The sequence below is a fragment of the Ochotona curzoniae genome, unplaced genomic scaffold (genome assembly GCF_017591425.1).
Source record: "Ochotona curzoniae isolate NIBS_2020 unplaced genomic scaffold, NIBS_Ocur_1.0 scaffold_2587, whole genome shotgun sequence".
Taxonomy (NCBI): domain Eukaryota; kingdom Metazoa; phylum Chordata; class Mammalia; order Lagomorpha; family Ochotonidae; genus Ochotona; species Ochotona curzoniae.
In genome coordinates, this window is record NW_024467096.1 from 1,199,812 (window position 1) to 1,217,681 (window position 17,870).

At 33.9% G+C, this 17,870-nt stretch overlaps 1 protein-coding gene across 9 annotated transcripts in view; it reads left to right on the plus strand.

The window, feature by feature from the left end:
- Positions 1 to 17,870, plus strand: part of STXBP5L (syntaxin binding protein 5L) — a 248,886-nt gene that overhangs the window by 128,286 nt on the left and 102,730 nt on the right. For all 9 annotated transcript variants that reach the window (XM_041002601.1, XM_041002603.1, XM_041002602.1 and 6 more), the window contains 4 exons: positions 2,487 to 2,641; positions 9,158 to 9,230; positions 12,227 to 12,374; positions 13,520 to 13,587. In XM_041002601.1, the coding sequence (XP_040858535.1) occupies positions 2,487 to 2,641; positions 9,158 to 9,230; positions 12,227 to 12,374; positions 13,520 to 13,587 (444 nt within the window). The remainder of the gene's footprint in view (positions 1 to 2,486; positions 2,642 to 9,157; positions 9,231 to 12,226; positions 12,375 to 13,519; positions 13,588 to 17,870) is intronic.

Sequence of the window (17,870 nt, forward strand, 5' to 3'; positions counted from 1 at the left end):
GCAGTATAATGCTTGAAGCCATTGATTTTTGAATAAGACTTCTGTGTGACATCAAAAATTTTAATTGTTTAAACTTCTGCTTCATATCAATGCCTATCTCAGCATGTTCCTCATGAATACTAAATAAAATAATGTGCCAGGCATATAGTAGTCTAACTTTATAAAGGTACATATGGATTTCTTAATAAGTAGAAGTTAATTTAATAGGGTTGTCATTAGGTTTAGGGTATCCTGCATTGTTATTCAACAAGCATATGCACTTGATTTAGTAATTGATAATCCAAGTATGTGTAGAAATGATTCTTCAGATCTGTACTGTGAAACAGAAAGATTATTGATAATAATTACTGTCATGCTACTTACATGTAAATGTATGCATTGTGTCTGTTTCTTGTGATTGCTACTTTATTTAGAAAGTCAACTCTGATGCTTAAAGCTCAGAGTCTAAAAACCAGAGGATCACTAAAGAGTACTGGTGAAAGCATTGCCATTACAAAAAGATCATAGTCTGAAGTGTGGGAGTGCTGAGGAGGGCCATGAACTATCAGATAAATTAGGTCATTTATTATTTTTCAGAACATTTAACGTGTAGAAGTGCTTGACAAATTGTGAAATTTATTTATTGAAGAATTTAAATATTAAGTGAAGCATCTAGGTCTTGGCATTTGGTTTGTTTGTCATGACATTCAACAACTGCTTGACCCTGAATAAGTTATTTAACCTGCAGTAATCCTAGATTCCTCCAAAATAAAATTGGACTACTAATGTCTTTATTATAGTTGTTGTGAGAATTACATAAAGTTTATTTTGTAGGTATATGTAACATCTATTACATGGTAAACATGCAGTGAATTTTAGCTCTATTACCAGACTTGTATGTTAGGAATAAACTCCGGAGTCTGAAATATTCCAGTTTTCTTTTGGCTTTTGCTGCTTGTTTTTTACCCTCATTAATAAGATAAGTAAAAATACATATTATCTAATATGGTAATAGATATGTAATACAGTTATCATGAAAAGTTCCTTCAGCAATTTTCTAGGGCAGTAACTTTTGTTCAGATCATTTAGTAGTTCACAGAGTGAATGTGTGTTAATAATTAACTTAGGGCCCGATGTTTTTTTGATACAGAGCCATTAGAACAGAAATTTTGTACTTTTCCTATCCTAGGGTGTGTTAAGACAGGTTTTCTAAGGTGCATACAAAAAAAATTGCTATTTCATAAAGAATCACATTAGAAATAGTTTTAAATATGCAAAGGTTTTACTATATATGCACAGTTTGTAGAAACAAATAATAGATCCAAGAGTATGCCTTTTTTTTTTTTTTTGCTTCATTAATAGCATGTAGAATCACAGGTGCAAGAGTATCACTAAAATCAGCCAATGAGGAAAACAGAAGAAATCTGAGTTAGAACATGGCAGTTTGTTGTGCTTACAACCTAAACAAATCCAAATAGTAAGAATTTTTAAAAGGCAAAATTACTCAGTTTTATATGTAGGTTTAATATGGGTTTGGATAAGAAAGTTCAGAATTTTCTGATTGCTCTATAAACTAACATTAGCGCAGTGCAAAATAGAAAAAAAGAAGGGAAACCATACAGAATGATTGCTTGAGACAAGTGTGTTCTTTAGTTTTGCAGATAGGATGGAAGCGAAGTCTAAGAGGAAGCATATTCTCAAAGAATTTAAACCTGAAAGATTCTTTTTGAAAAGGTTTTTCTGACAAGAATATTTTTAATTGGGGATTTGCTTCTTTAAAAAGGCTGCATAACTTCTTTTCTTTTATACAAATAGTGTAAATATGTAGGTAATGATTTGAGAAAAGAAAAATCATAAAGCTATTAATAAGACAACTGTAACAAATTACATTTATGCCAACCCAGTTCTATCTACTTATGTCTTACAAACTAATAGGCAAAAATAATTGTTTGAAGTTCATTAAGCAAGGAAACTGGAGATCGCTGGTCATAGGTACAATCAAGATCATGTTTGTCTTTGGTGCTTTCTTGTTGTCTTCTGTACCAGCTTTCTCCATCTTTAAGTTATAATCACAGAAAGTGTATTTAGAATTTTGTGTTCACTGACTAACATTCTTGGACTTTCCACTGTCACATTTCTTTTTTTCTCTTACAGATTAGAGTCTCAAATACCAAATAGTAAACCTGATATTCTAACATAGACTAATCTTCTACTTAGAGTGCTTTACAGTATAGGAACCAACTAATTCATGTAAAGAGGCAATGAGCACCTCCAGAGTCCTCTAGCTTCACATTACTGGGGTGATATGTTCATGATTTTAGTGGTGAGATTGTGTATCCAGAAAAAGGGAAATGATTGTAGAGTGAGGATTTGGAGACCAGGAAAGGCTATTTGTGTCAAATTGAATTACAGATAATTCCCATCAAGCATGTTCCATAAAAGTTCAGTCCTGTGAATTCCTATCATCTGAAACTTGGCAGTCTCATTAACATTTTTTTCCTGTTTAGTGAACCATTCATAATATTCTCTGGTGGATTATCCTATGACAAAGCTTGCAGAAGACCAAGTTTAACCATCATGCATGGAAAAGCAATTACAGTGCTTGAAATGGATCATCCTATTGTTGAATTTCTAACTTTATGTGACACACCCTATCCAAATGGTAAGTAATAACTCTATTACTGTTGAGAAATCATTTTTAAAATGACAAGTTCTTAACAAAATTAAGATGAAATATTTTCAGTTTGGCAGCAGATGTCCACTGTCCTACAACACTGAGCTACAGGTGCTGGAGCAGGTCTGCAATTGTACCTACTTGACAAACTGGAATTAAGACAGATGTAGTGTGGCAGTGCTGGCGTTTCAGGTTCTAATTTCAGGTAAGTGCTTTAAACTTTGATAAGGATGGTGGAAGCTGAGCTGGGAGGGAAGGATAGGGGTCTGGGGTGAAATTGCTTGGGGAAACTGAGGTCTCCTAATAGTCTCTCCTAGACCAGCTCCACCCATCCCATTCCAAAGCCAATCAAAGTTAAAGCACTTACCTGATATCAGTGATCTGTAACTCTGGTGATGCTGCATCTGTTTCAGATCTGGCTTTGCTTCAGATGCAACTGCAGCACCTCTGATTACTCCAGGATTGCTGATGCGTGGTTAGTGATTTATTTCAGTTTTGAAAATAATCAGAAAGCTCTTCTGGAAGTCATATGCTTACATGGTTTCTTATCATCCTGAATATAAAGACTTTTTTTTTAAATTTAGTATGAGAAATGTTGCACTCATACCCTGACCCATACAAACTCCAACCTGAATGCATACTGCACTCAATTATTTCTTGAGTGCCCATGTGATTGATCAAATAATATTCCTTTATTAAATTTTGCTAGTATGCTTACTGCTAAAAGCAAAGCAAACCAGTCTAAACACATAAGCAGAATATATAACGAAATTTAATGACCATGAAACCTTAATAATAAACTCTTTAAAGCTATGAGAATGAACATATAACAAGTAAATAAAAGTTTGTTATTTAGGCAATGTGATTTGAATGCATGTTGCTCATCTTCATTAGGGAGCTTGTAGACTTGGGGAAAGTGCACTACGTCTGAGTACATGATATCTCAATTTCTGATTTAGTCTTACCGCTCACTAGATATGTGCTTTTGAGTAGATTACTTAACATTTGTGATTTTCTTATCTTTTGTAGAAAGAAAATAACCTTGACCACACAGGATTATCAGAAAGTGAACATACTTTATTAACTAGAAAGAAATATATGTTCTTAGTTGTGTTATTGAATGAATTCTTTTAAATTATTTAATTTCATATTAAACACTGGGTAGATATTAATCAGAATAGCATTTGATTTCCAGAATTACTAGTGTCAGATAAGTCATCTATATTGCCAATTAATATTTATTACATACCTATTGTATCAACAGAGCAGACTGTAGAACATACAAATCAAGAATGAAACAAATTTCTGGTATCATATTTTAGTCTGATCATATGAACAAAATTATTAGAATTTGTTAAATTTAAATAATCTAAAATCTTAATTAAATACTAGGTTATATGGGTGTCAGTATAAGTAACAAACCAATATATAGTCTAGTTTAATAGTTAATGACTAAGGCACTCACGTAATGCTTCATGGCAAAATTGGATTAAGTAGGCTTTGAAAAGGATATTAATGAAACATGTTAGAAACTGTGAGGTTTTATAGTATAAGTAGTTTAGAGAAAAAATTGGAACCTTTTAGATATGTTTTGAAGTAGAGCATTGGAGGAATTTTGAGGAAACACTAAAGTTTCTTTTTAATGATTTTTCTTTCTAAATGTTTTTATTTATTTATTCATTTATTTATTTGACAATCTTGACATAATTAGGGTAAAAAGGTTCAAGCACTACAGGAAGATGGGCAAGACAATTAGTCCCGTATTGTTTCCTTAATATATGTGATGTAAATGGGGATTTTAAGGGAGAAGCCCCACCCACCCCAGGTCCCAGATGTGGGGCATGTTCCGAGGGTCTTTCTCAAGTGGTTTTGATAGTTCAACAATTCTGAATTGCTGCCACTCTCACCACTCCAAGCACAATGAGATTGTTGCAGAATCCACTGACTGACATAGTCCATCATAGAGTCTCCATTTGCCCAGTGTTTTCATTGCCAACATACAGCTGAGGTGGTTGACCAATTTGTTCTGTCCTCTGTGTTTTGATGGTTAGGGTTCTGCGTCTGGAAGCTCGATTGGGGGGATCCCCAAAGAAACTTTGTCTGAGGTGTTCCCAGGCCAGATTCTTGTATGTACTAGCAAGCACAAGACCCGGCACAGTCCATTGCCCCGATCAGCTGGTGGTTGCAGTTGCTGGGTTGGTTCTGTTTCCATCCCTGTCTTCCACTGGAACCAGTGGGTGTTTGCAGTCCAGCCTGGTTCTGCCCTGCACATACTCGGCCCTCACATAAACCAGTGGGAGCTGCAGCCTAGTCGGAGTGACCCACCATAACCCTCACCAGGCCCGCCCCCTACCCTGGTTTGCCAGTATGTGTGGCAGACTAGTCCAGTCTGTCCCACATCCCCTTCTGCTCTCATACATGTCAGTGGGTATTAAAACCTTGTTCCATCCAACCAGCTCAACTATCCAGCCTTCACGGATGTTGTTTTGTGTCTCTGTTTAGCCACCCCAGCCACTGTCCTAGTTTTCATGCCCTCCTGTGGGGGGTGGTAACCCAAGAGGGAGGAGCCTACTATTTCCCTTCCAGGCCATTCCCACTCCCACATTATGCACTCTCCAGGTGGTTCTGTGATTTGACTTGACAAAACTAGCCCCCAGTGCCAGCTTCTGCCAGCTGATGCTGTGGCTAAGCCCCAACAACCCTCACCCACTCTAATTTTGTTTGCACCAGTAGGAATAATCAGCCCAGCTTGGTTTTTCCTGATCTAGTCCACATGAGGCCCACAGGTGTTGTAGCCCAGCTCATGCTCTCAAATGAGAGTAGCTGTTCAGTTAGGGAACCACCCCTTATTTCCCTGCCGGTTCTGCCCCCTCCCTTCCTGATTCTCATGTGTGCTGTTGGGTGCTGCAGTCACATCTGGCACAGGCAACCTCACCTTGGCATTCTGTATTGTGCACTGCTTTTGTCTCGACCAAACCTGGCTCGAACACACTCTGTTCCGGCGTTCAGATTTGCCAGTGGATGATGTGAACTGATTCTGCCTGGTCTGCCCCCGACCCATGCCAGAAGCACTAAGATTAAAGCAATACTTTACTGAGATATTCCCTCTCGCCTCCCCCCAAAAGAAGCATGATTTTTGAGGGAAAACCCTGAAATATGATATCCTAGATTCCAGTAAGAATTTTTATAATGTGCATTTAAAGTTATCAAGGCCTAAAGTTGCTATCTGAAGGAATGGAATGAGAAACACCTCATTAAACTTGCTGAATTTCTGGACTGGGAAATGACATCAGGAAAATGGGATAACTATATTTCAGAAATATTATTTCATATGCAATAATAGCAAAAAGAGACAAAGATCACTTATTTGGAAAATGAAAAGATAAGGCTTATGATATTTATAAACATTCAGAAAATAAATGTTTTAAGGAGTTATGAGAATGGACAATGATAAAGTAAGAGAAAATATATGAGCAAATCTGAGCTTAGGAAATTGCTTCCTTGACAACAAAGAAAGGTATTTGCGGCCTGGCACAGTAGCCTAGTAGCTAAAGTCCTTGCCTTGCATGTGTCAGGATCCCATATGGGCACCAGTTCTAATCCCAGCAGCCCCACTTCCCATCCAGCTCCCTGCTTGTGACCTGGGAAAGCAGTTGAGAATGGCCCAAAGCCTTGGACCCCTGCACCCGCATGGGAGACCCAGAAGAGGCTCTGGGTTCCAGGCTTTGGATTGGTGCAGCTCTGGCCATCCTGGCTGCCTGGGGAGTGGATCATTGTACGGAAGATCCTCCTCTCTGTCACTCCCCCTCCTCTCTGTGTATCTGACTTTGCAATAAAAATAAATAAAGCTTAAAAAAAAAAGGAAATTGCTTCCTGTTAAGAGCCTTGAGGAAGATGCTACAGTAATAGGAATTGAATGTGTGGTTGCAAAGGTAAAATACTTCATATCTGTATATATAAACATCCACACATCACTGGAGATACTCAGACCATTTCTGATGATGCTTAATGAAACATAAATGAACTTTAAAATCAAGCTTAGTAATCTCTAAGTCACACATATAAATATTTGTTTTTCAGAGAGATGGTAATGAGGATCAAATTTTTCACTTGTTGGAAGCTAGAAGTAGTTCAACTTTCCCCAGTATTATTAACCAATTAAATGGATTTAACTATTAATGTAGTTGACATGTGAAAATATCATGAAAAAGGCTGGCAATAAACAGCTGTATAAAATGAAATTTCTCAGGTTATTTTTATTGGCGACCAGTGCTACCAAGTTTCTTCTACATTTTTCCCCAAATAATCTGTGCACATAAATAAGTTTATCTAATTATTTATGTGTGCATAATCTTTTTTTGAACAATAGCATTTTCAACATACTGTTCTGTAGTTTATTTTTAGTCAGCTGTATAAATTCAGTTTCATGTTAATAAATATGTAAGTTCATCCTCTACATTCACATATTGATAAATATTATGCACATGTTCAATGCAACAAACTTATTAACATGTTTTGTTATTGCTGAACCATTTATGACATCTGGCAATTCAACTTATTTCTCAGAGTGCACAGCGCTTCAATGCTTTTAATTGAGATGGCACTGCCCTGAGTAATTAAAGACTATGATCAAAATTTGTTTCACATTGAGGTTTAAATGTGTTCATTCCTCTACATCCCCATAAATAATGTACTGACCCCCCCCTCCAAAAAAAGAGTAATTATAACATAATTTTTGTCCCAGTAGGGCTACTTTTTTAAAAAAGCTGAGCCCACTCAGAAATAAACCAATCTATTAAAAAGGGAAGTAGTGCAGTTGTAACCTGTGGAATGCCTACTGTGTACCAGGCTTTGCATTAAACAATGTTCTGTACATTGTTTTATTTAGTGTTTGTGATAAGCTAAGGTTGTTTATGCTGTGCCATTTCAGTAGAAAGAAGTTTAGATGAACAAGTTAACAAATTTTTTCTTCAGTAAATAGTAGACATAAAATTGATTCTTTGACTCCTAAGAAATCCTTTTATTCACTAGCAAGTATAATACACAAGGTACTGATGTAAAGCTATGGCCTTTGCTGCCAGTTAGTGTTATTTAAAAGAACAACAGGACTAAAATGGGTACAATTACCTAAGATTGTAATTAATGTAGCTATAACTTTAGCTCTTTCATGCCTGTTTCTCAACTACTGTATTTTTGTAGCATTTCCTTTCTAACCAGTGATATCCCTAAAGGGGAGTAAAGACAAAAAAAAACAAAAAACAAACCTAGTCTCATGGAAACCCACTTTTCTTCCCACTGAAAAATAAAAACATCACCCAGATGTGTTGAAGCAATCATAAATAACACAATTATTGCTTCACTGAGTTAAATGAGGTACATGGCAATATGCTTTTCCCACCCCCACATAATTTTCATTTACACATTCCACACTTCGTGATGTATTAATATCCCTATTTCAAGAAAAAAGTGTAAATGTGCAATTAACATCTGCCTTTGAATTGACTAGCAGAATGTTAAAATGACTCAATTTTAATACAAAGAATATAATCTATATCAAAAGCAAAGGGGAAAACTGTTTTTAATTCTCAGAGCTAAATGAGAAGATAGAAAGTCTCAGAAAAAAATTAATGCACCATATGACTCGGCCGTCTCACTCCTAGAAGTTTTACCTAAAGGACATGAAATTTACCTAAAGGATATGATTTTATATCAGCATATGAAAGAATTATCTGTTTCCAATGTTCATGGCAACTCAGGTCACAATAGTTAAGATTTGGAATCAACCCAGATGTCTATAGATAAATAAAATGTGTTAGTTATATACAGTGGAACTCAGCCATAAAAAAGGAGTAAAATCCTGTCTTTGGAAACAAAATGGATACAATTGGAGAACACTATGTTTAGTGAAAAAGACTATCCCCAAAAGATAGATATATGTTTTCTGTGATTTTTTTTTTGCAGATAACATATGCAGCACCAAAAAAAGATAATGCATATGAGTGAAATTAGCATATCGAGATTGGATTGTTATTATAGCACTGGTCTGTACTGCTGAGGAACGGTGGTCTTTCTACTTGTTGAATTATTGATTTAGTGGAGGATTAAGCTTGTGATTATAAAGTAAATTGAAAGTATGTTCTACCAAAATAAAAATAAGAAAGGAGGAAAGGTGGGAACTATCATTAGGTTATATGTAGTTACATGTAGTTAACTCCAAATTACTAAAATTATAGAAGAGTTTGTAAAACAACAGTTACAGCATGATTTATTTCACATAATCTGCTCTCATGACTTCAAGATGTGAAGTCATATCTCACTTTCTTGTTTTTTGTGCTAACAACAAAGTTGAGAGAATGTTTTTTTTAAAGTGCCCTTTTAGTCTTATTTTGACTTTAATTTTGATCTTTTCAAGTCATTTAACATTTGTATAGGAGAGAAAAATAATGTGATATTTTTAAAAATATATAATATAAAAATGCTACAAGTTTTTATTTTTACTTTTAGAATTTCAGGAACCGTATGCTGTAGTGGTACTTCTGGAAAAAGATCTCATTGTAGTTGATCTGACACAAAGCAAGTAAGTTGTCCATGTACATGTAAAAATATTTTAAAGTATTGTTGCCATTAAATACAGAAGTACATTTTGGTATTAGCATTCTTTGAATAGTAAATATCATGTGAATACAATTTTGCTAAAATTACAAAAATACGATTTTGTTGAGTAATAACTAACCCAGGAAAGTTTTGCTGACACTGAAAAGGGCTTATGACATTTTAAAAAGGCTTATAACATTTATGACCTGATGTTTGGACAAAAGCATTTGAGACAATGGATACAGAGTGGAATATATCTCGGCGGTTTCCTTAAACTAAAACCAATGTTAGGAAAACATGTGTGATCTAGTTGGTGACTATCATCTAAGGTCTGTTGGTTAGAATAAAACTGACCAAAGGAAAATGATCCATGGTTAAAGTATTATTGCACACAGACAATACAGGAAGGCAAGCTCTCAGGATTAGGGAAGATGGGACCTTCTTTCCTTTTGCTTTTACATTGTGTTGTATGATTGAAAAATATCTAGAATACTGCTGTGACACTGATATTCTCTATTCCTTGCCATGGGCAGTTAAAGTAGGCTGGGATTTATGGGCACAGTTTTTCTGTTATACTTTTTCATTTTAAATGATGTTAGGCAAGAAATTAATTTTCTCTGATTGTGTGTAAATTCTCCTACCACCAACTCTTAGCCCTTGTATCTGAAACTAAATTTGATGCATTTACTCTTCTTTGCTTACAATGATCTCTTCTTTCTATTCTTGTATTAACTTCTTATGTGTAGGAATCTCAGCTAAGATGCCACTTCTTTAAAAATAGATCTTTCTTTGCCTCTATAATTTGGTAAATTATTCCTGCATTCCTTTTTCATAGCTTTTGTGAGCCATGCAATTTCCATTTAAGGATCATGTCCCTACTGAGCTGTGGCCTCGTGTGTGGAATAAATTCTCAGCAAATTTTTGTTGCATACATTGTAGTTAAATTATACTTTCCATGCAGTTTGTAAATTTAAGAGCTAAAGTTCTATTTTGTGCTGATTTGTGTTATGCAATGTATCTTCATTTTGAAAGGGACTTGTGATTTGAACTATAAGATTATTACAACAGTGAATTTTGCCTAATTGCCCTGCTAAGCATGGTTGAATTTTCCACACATGTAATTTATGCTGCTTCTTGTAAGAAGTTGTAGCATAAGTTTTATTAAGTTGCATTCTTTCTGATACCATTGATATTCAGCTCTTTGTTCTATGTGATGTTTCTTGGTTTCTCAAATGCTAATTGTAATATTCTCTAAGGCCCTTTATATTATTAATAGCCACTTTTCAGCATATCTATTTATATTTATGTTTTAAATTGTTTTTTATTGTAAAATGTGCATCACATGACAGTTACTACATTATACATTTAGGTGTATACTTTTTGTTATCAATTTTTGTGAATTGATATTTTGCTTACAAGTTTTTATTTATTTTCCTTTTCATGTTTTAAAAGTCTGAATTTCCCATATCATTATATTTACATAATATAAAAACTGTCAATGTTGAATATATTTTCTTTCCCCTCTTAGTAGTTCATCTCAGACTTTCTGAATGTTAAACAAATTGTGAAAGTGCATTCTTTTGCATATTCCTCCCTGTCCCTCTTCCTTTTATGCTTTTCCATTCAATTCTCAATATGAAAGTAAGCACTAAGGATTACAGTTTCCTCCCCTTGATCCTGAGATACATAACTTCATTACCATCACCACCATCACCACAACAACCAATTGCATAAGTCCACATCTAAGTGCTTATTATAAATTTTAAGCTATTTTTTATTTCTTCAGTATTTTGCCTACACTTTGTCAATATACCAAATAATTTTTCTCAAAATAATTTTTTTACAGTAGTATTCACCTAGTTACAAACCGTCATTGCTACTTCGTAGTAACATCATATTCCAAGTTGTAGGTCTGGTTTTAAGTTGACTCTTATGTCTTCTAACTCATGGATCTCAGTGATGATAATTTCTTCTCTGAAATGGGAAATCTCTGTTCACCTTAACTCACTTGATGTTTACTATGAATTATATCTATGTACATTTCTGTACACCATTATGACTTCCTGGAATATCAGCTTAAACACTTCAGATTGCTAGAAAGAGAATCCTTGCAAATAGACAAACGTGATTGCACAGACACAGCACACACACACACTTGCCAAAATATACATACACATCACATACCTTGGAGGTTGAACTCAAGTCCTAAACTTAAGATTCTTGATACCTGAGGAGAAAATTATTTTGAAAAATTGTCCCAAGAAAATCTCAAAATTAATATGATCATTCACCAAGTCTAAAACAGGCGTCACATAGAATAAGATTCATTTTATCCTGAAAATAGCATCTAAAACATGAGAAATTCTTAATTATTATGGTTGTAAAAATTGTTATGTTGATTATATGTGTATTTTTCCTAAAGTTACAGTATGCTTGAGGATATGAGATTATCTCCAAGTTTTCCTCCCATCCATTTGTAGTTTACATGATAAATGATACATAAGACAGACATAATTACAGACACACACCTACAAATTACAGTCTTTAAATACCTTCCAGAAAAAATGGAAAACTTGCCTGTGTGGATACTTCCCTTTTAAAAATATCAGAAGTTGCTATATGTTAATACTAAAAAGTAATTAGAAATTTTTTTTCAAAATGACTAGTTTATATGATTTAAAAGATATTGTAAATTATTTCATAATGTCAAATTTATTATAAGTCATTGTATCCATAGTAGGATGCAACTTTACTGCCGAATATTAAAATTCTGAAAGGAAAATGAATTATATTTGTTAAAATTTTATCAGCATAGTTTCAGATAAATCTCTTAAAGGAATTTTTCTATGATTCTTACTTTATACTACTTCAAAAGCTTGAATTTATGGTAAATATTTATAAACACATTAGGGCTTACATTATGAGGATTATTTCATGTGTTATCTTTGTAAAATGCCTCTACTATTTTGTCTTTATCAGTTTTCCCATCTTTGAAAATCCATATCCCATGGATATTCATGAATCACCAGTTACATGCACAGCGTATTTTGCTGATTGCCCTCCGGATTTGATCCTGGTGCTCTATTCTATAGGAGTCAAGCATAAAAAGCAAGGGTACAGTAATAAGGTAAAAGTTACAATTATCAGTCATTGCTCTCACTCATAAAATTGTTCATATCATTAAGTTGAGAGGAGAATTGAAGTTGCCAAAGAGTCAGGAGAGGAAGGGGGCAAAAAAATGGGAAGAGGTTAGTCAACTGGTACAACATTTGGTTAGGTGGCGGGAACAAGTTTTGGTGTTCTTTGTGCTTTGTAGTGACTCTAATGACAATAATTTACTGTGTTCTTCAATATATGGGATTTTTCAGTGTCTTTATCACAAAAAAGTAGTAAATGATGTGACAGCATAATCACTAATTTGATCATTATGCAATGTATACATTCATTGGAACATCACATTAGATACCATATATATGTTTATATATTTTAATTATGTCAGCCAAAAAATTTTAAAATACCCATCAAATAGTCCTTCAAGTTGACTTAGACTAACATAATCAGAAACCGAGGCTGCATCAGAGTAATCTAGATTTTAATAATTCCTTGAGATAACTCTAATATCAAGCCAAGTGTAACTGTCCCAGATATGTATGCTCTTTGTCTTCACTGTATAAATTAAATAATATTTATGACTATTTCCTCTAACACCTATATTTGAAACCCAAGCTGAAACTATCAGAACATGAATTCAGACTGCCCATGGTGAATCAAGCATCTTATTTTCCCAGTGCTATCAGGATAGACAATTTTAAAAGATGTCATTTACTTATAATTCTGTTAAGTTGCGCCATGGTAGTGTGGTCGTCCACAAACTGTGACACATGCAGCAACACTATTCAAGAGTCCTTCAAGAAGGCCATGAAAAAAAGGAATGAAAGGCAAGCTATTCTGGTGCAAAAAAATTTGAAACCTATGCAGTTTTTGCATCATCTACATTTCCACAAAATGTTTTGAAGTACCCTCTTATTTGCGCAAGTTAAATATTTGATTATTATAAGAAAGCTAATATTGGCTAAAAACTGCATTAGTAGAGATAGAATTGTGCTTTCAGAGGTACTTGTTCTTTGGAAAATTTAGAAATATGCACCTCATCCTTGATTGCTTCACAGCTCTTTAATATTAAGCAAGACTTATTTTAAAATGTGTTATAAGTTTGACTATCATTCAAACTAAGAGAAAAATGTATATATTCTTTCTGTGTAATGCACTTAGGAATGGCCAATTAGTGGAGGAGCTTGGAACCTTGGAGCACAAACATATCCAGAAATCATTATTACCGGGTAAGTGAGATGTGTTGTATGAGTTATCAATTCATCAACTACAATAAAAAATACTTCTGAGTTCCAATACTTTTTAATAATTGTATGTGTATTAGCAGTGTAAGTAAAAGTATGATATGCTTCTATGCAAAGATTATAATATTGATGATAGAATAAAACCACTGTAAATATAGTACTGGTTTTTAAAGAATTAAATATAAATTATGTCACTGGGAGAAAATCCAAATGGAAAGATCATGATAAGTTAGTCAAGAAAGAATTCATGTGAAAATCAGAGGATATTGCCAACAATTATGTGATTGCCACTAATCCAAGAATCGTGTGTGTGTTTGTGTGAGTGTGTGTGTGTGCTTATCACATGGTTATGTAAAATGTTTCAAAGCTGTAATACCAGAAATATTTCCAAATTGTATATTAACCCACTTCATGTTCTAATATTAGGAATGAAAATAAAAGTAAAGCTAACTATGAAATTTTTAAAAAATAGCAGGAGCTTCTGTTAATGTGAAGATAGATTACTAAATGTCCTTTACAATTTTTCTACTAAGTACCATTAAAAATCCTTGGTTTAATTTAGAAGACAAACATAAGAGATCTTGGAAAAATAGGAGAAATGTTACAGTTGGTAGCACCTGAATCCAAAGAACAACATAATAATGAGATTCTTGGACTTCTTTCTCCTCAAGTACCCAGGAATGATAATGTGCTGGCAATTTTGAACTGCAAATGGACACACACACGCGGACGCCTAACAAAACCTATTTTAGTCTTTACTGAAGAGATGAAGAATGAGGTAGCCTATCAAAATAAATGAATTTCAGAAAATGATTATCTCTACCTGAATTAAACAACCCCTTCGCATACATATACTCACACACAAAACTCTGGTTCCATCCTACTATGACCCTAGCTTAACCAACTCCAGCAAAAACTAACTGGGATACCCCAACCTTTACCCTCTGAGATTATAATAAGATGCTCCAACTTCCTCAGATTGTGCAGAAACACCTAGTAAGGGAAAAATATGAGTCTTGTTGCGTGAAAGTCCTTGGGGACAAGGTGAAGTACCAGAATTTCTATTACTCTTACCAGAAATGACACGCCAGAAGTTCCGAGGATAATGAGTAAGGAGGATTACAAAATGTTTCATGGAAATAACTATCTGAAAACTCAAATGTAGTAAAGTATAGGAACCTGCAAATTCCATGAGGTGAAAAATTCCAGTTAAATCCATATTAACGTTTATCACAAGTTTCTGAACACCAATTAAAGATACCTTACAATTAGTACTTAACCAGTTTTACTCAGATTTCTGATCAGAAACTCTGAAGGCCAGAAGGAAACCTAGCTATATTTCATAAACCAAAAGAAAAGAATTGTCAACCCAGGATCATGTACCAGTGAAAACCACTTAGGATTAAATGCAGACATTCTCTGATGAATGGAGTTAAGAAAATTTGTTCATAGGAAACATATTCCAAAAATATGAGTATAAAAAGTTCTCTACACAAAAGAAAATGAACAAAGAAGGAGTATTGGATCATGAATCAGGAGGAACAGTATAGCAAAAATATGGATAGATCCAATAACTTTTCCCTGTATTAAGTTTTTAAAAGTATTTTTGATGATTGGGTTTGGAACATAGATTATAGCAACTGATGTGGTTCTCAATGTATATACAGGATATATTTGACATGAAGAACTACAATGTGTCTGTTTTCCTTGGTTTACAATAAGATCCACAAGTAGATGGTGTTAATTTATGGATGTGCAATAGAATAACTAAATCAGTCACTGAGAAATTTAGATGAGGAGGTGTATTTAAGAACACATTTGTTGCTTCAATATGGAATTAGTAAAATAAGTAACTGAAGTAATAGCAGAGAAAAACAAAGCTAAAAACTAAACGAGAGAACTAACAAATAACACCTAACATTAACATAATTATCAACATAATAATTACATTAAACAAAAATTGTTTAAATAAGCTTGATAAATGCAAATATTTATGTAATAGATTTAGAACATGGCCCATCTATTTGCTGTGTATAATACTCTTACTCCAAATGTAACACAATCAGCAGATTTTGAGTAAAAGAAAATTATAAAAATAAAAATCAGTAGAGTAATGACAGCAAGGTGGCAGAATAAGAAGCCCTAAACCTTGCCTCAGGATATATTGTATATAGTTATCATTTTATAATAATAATAATTTATAATATAATATAGTATATGGTTACCATTTTATAAAATATGTATTATATGATCTGTATTTATGTATTATAATTATATTAGTAAAAAAAAAACGTTATGAGAGTTCTGGAAATTAAGTTCATAGTAACAGTACCCTAAATACATTCAAAGCTAAGAAAAGTACCTTGAAATGATAAGAAACCTCTCCTCCAAGTTAGCAAAGCTCAAATTAAAGAGGAAAAGTACAACTTGGGGCTTCACATTTGGAAGAAAACAGAAGAGGAACTTAATCCAATGTCTGGACATACAGAGGCTGCCCAAAGATCTGGCATTTACATTTCTTGATTCAGAACACTAATGGGAACTGTCACACTTTGCATGCCTGTAGGCACCTTGTCAGACAGCCTGCAATAGAGAGAAAGATGCAGGAGTTAACAGCCTACATCTGGGAAAAGTAATGACAGACTTCTCCCTTGGGAAAATACTCACATAAACCAAAGGAGACAGCCCATGAGAGACTTGGGACTATCAGGATTTCTGCATCAGCTGAATGCATGGGCTGTTCACTTTCCATGTAAAAAGTCAGTCCAAGTGCACACCTTGCAGTAAAAATAAAGCACATGAAAAAAGCAGGAAAATATGGCTCTATCAAAGGGACAAAGTAGCCTCAAGAAAGTGACCTTAAAGAGCCACAATTATTTGAATTAAATGACAGAGTTAAAATGACATTAAGGAAATTTAGTGTTTGAAGAAAGCACAAATTGACATCTAAACAATATCATGATACTATGTTTCAGCAAAATGAGAAATGAGCAGTTTTAAACCATTAAAGTCTCTGCTCAAAAAGAAAGCATACGTTGAGCTCAAGGTCAACCCAGAATACTCTCCAGAATAGGAAATAATGTGTTGTTACTTAATGACATTTCTGAGGATAAGCCACAAAACCCAAATCTTTAAAAATTTAAGATTTAAATCATAGAAGTATCTTTGCTGACCACAATGGAATGAAACTAGAAGTCAATAGCACTAGGAACTGTGGAAAAATATATGTATTACAGGGTTTTCTAAAACTTCACAAAAATGTGTAATATGAAAAAAAAATTGCATGGACATGGATTTTTAATATTTTAAAACCAAATTAAGTATAAATTTCTGTTCAAATTTGCTTATAAACTTGAGATCAAAAATTTAAAAATATATTCTAATGGATATAAAGGTGTATATATAATAGAAGAAATTATGGGGAGAATTTTAAAGAATTGTGAGGAAAAAAGTAAACCAACATAAGCCAAATTTACTGACTACAATAAGATCACATCTTAAAGTATGTTGTAATAAATGACTGCTTAAAAAAGTCTCAAGTCAACTATTTAAATTTATACCTAATGAGATTAAAGAGAACAACTTAAACCCGAAGCAAGTGAAATTACAATTAAAGCATAAATAAGCCAAATAAATATATATTTTAAAAAAAATCTATGGTTTCTAATGAGCAAAATCAAGGGTTGAATTGTAAGGAAAAATAATAAGAGGAATTATAAATGGCCAACAAGCAAAAAGATGCTCGGAATCACTAATTTGAGAACATTTAAAGAAACATTATTTCACTTCATGCCCACTAACATAGCAACTCTCAAAAATAACTCAGAACCACAAACATTGTAATCAATTGTGATTCTGTTGCACTGTATACGGTGCCTATATAATGGAAAATAGCATTGCAGATCCCCAAAGGGAGAGAGAGACAGAATATCTCCCATGTGTTGCTTCACCCCCAGCTGTTTGCAGCATCTAGGGAAGAGCTAGGAGCCAAGAATGCAGTCCACATGTCTCATGTGGGTGAAACATCATTTTTGCCTCCGATGTTGCATGTTAATGGGAAGCTGGAATGGGAAGTAGTGCAAGAATTTGAACCCAACACCTATAATATAGGCTATGAGCATCCCAAACAGAGTCTACCACTGTATGAAATGTTTACCACATTTGTGAAATTTCAAAATTTTTCTCTAAGCCCAAGTATTTTTTAACAAAATACTCATACTCACTTTTAACCACTTTATAGCAAAAATGTTCTCTGCAAATCTAATGTG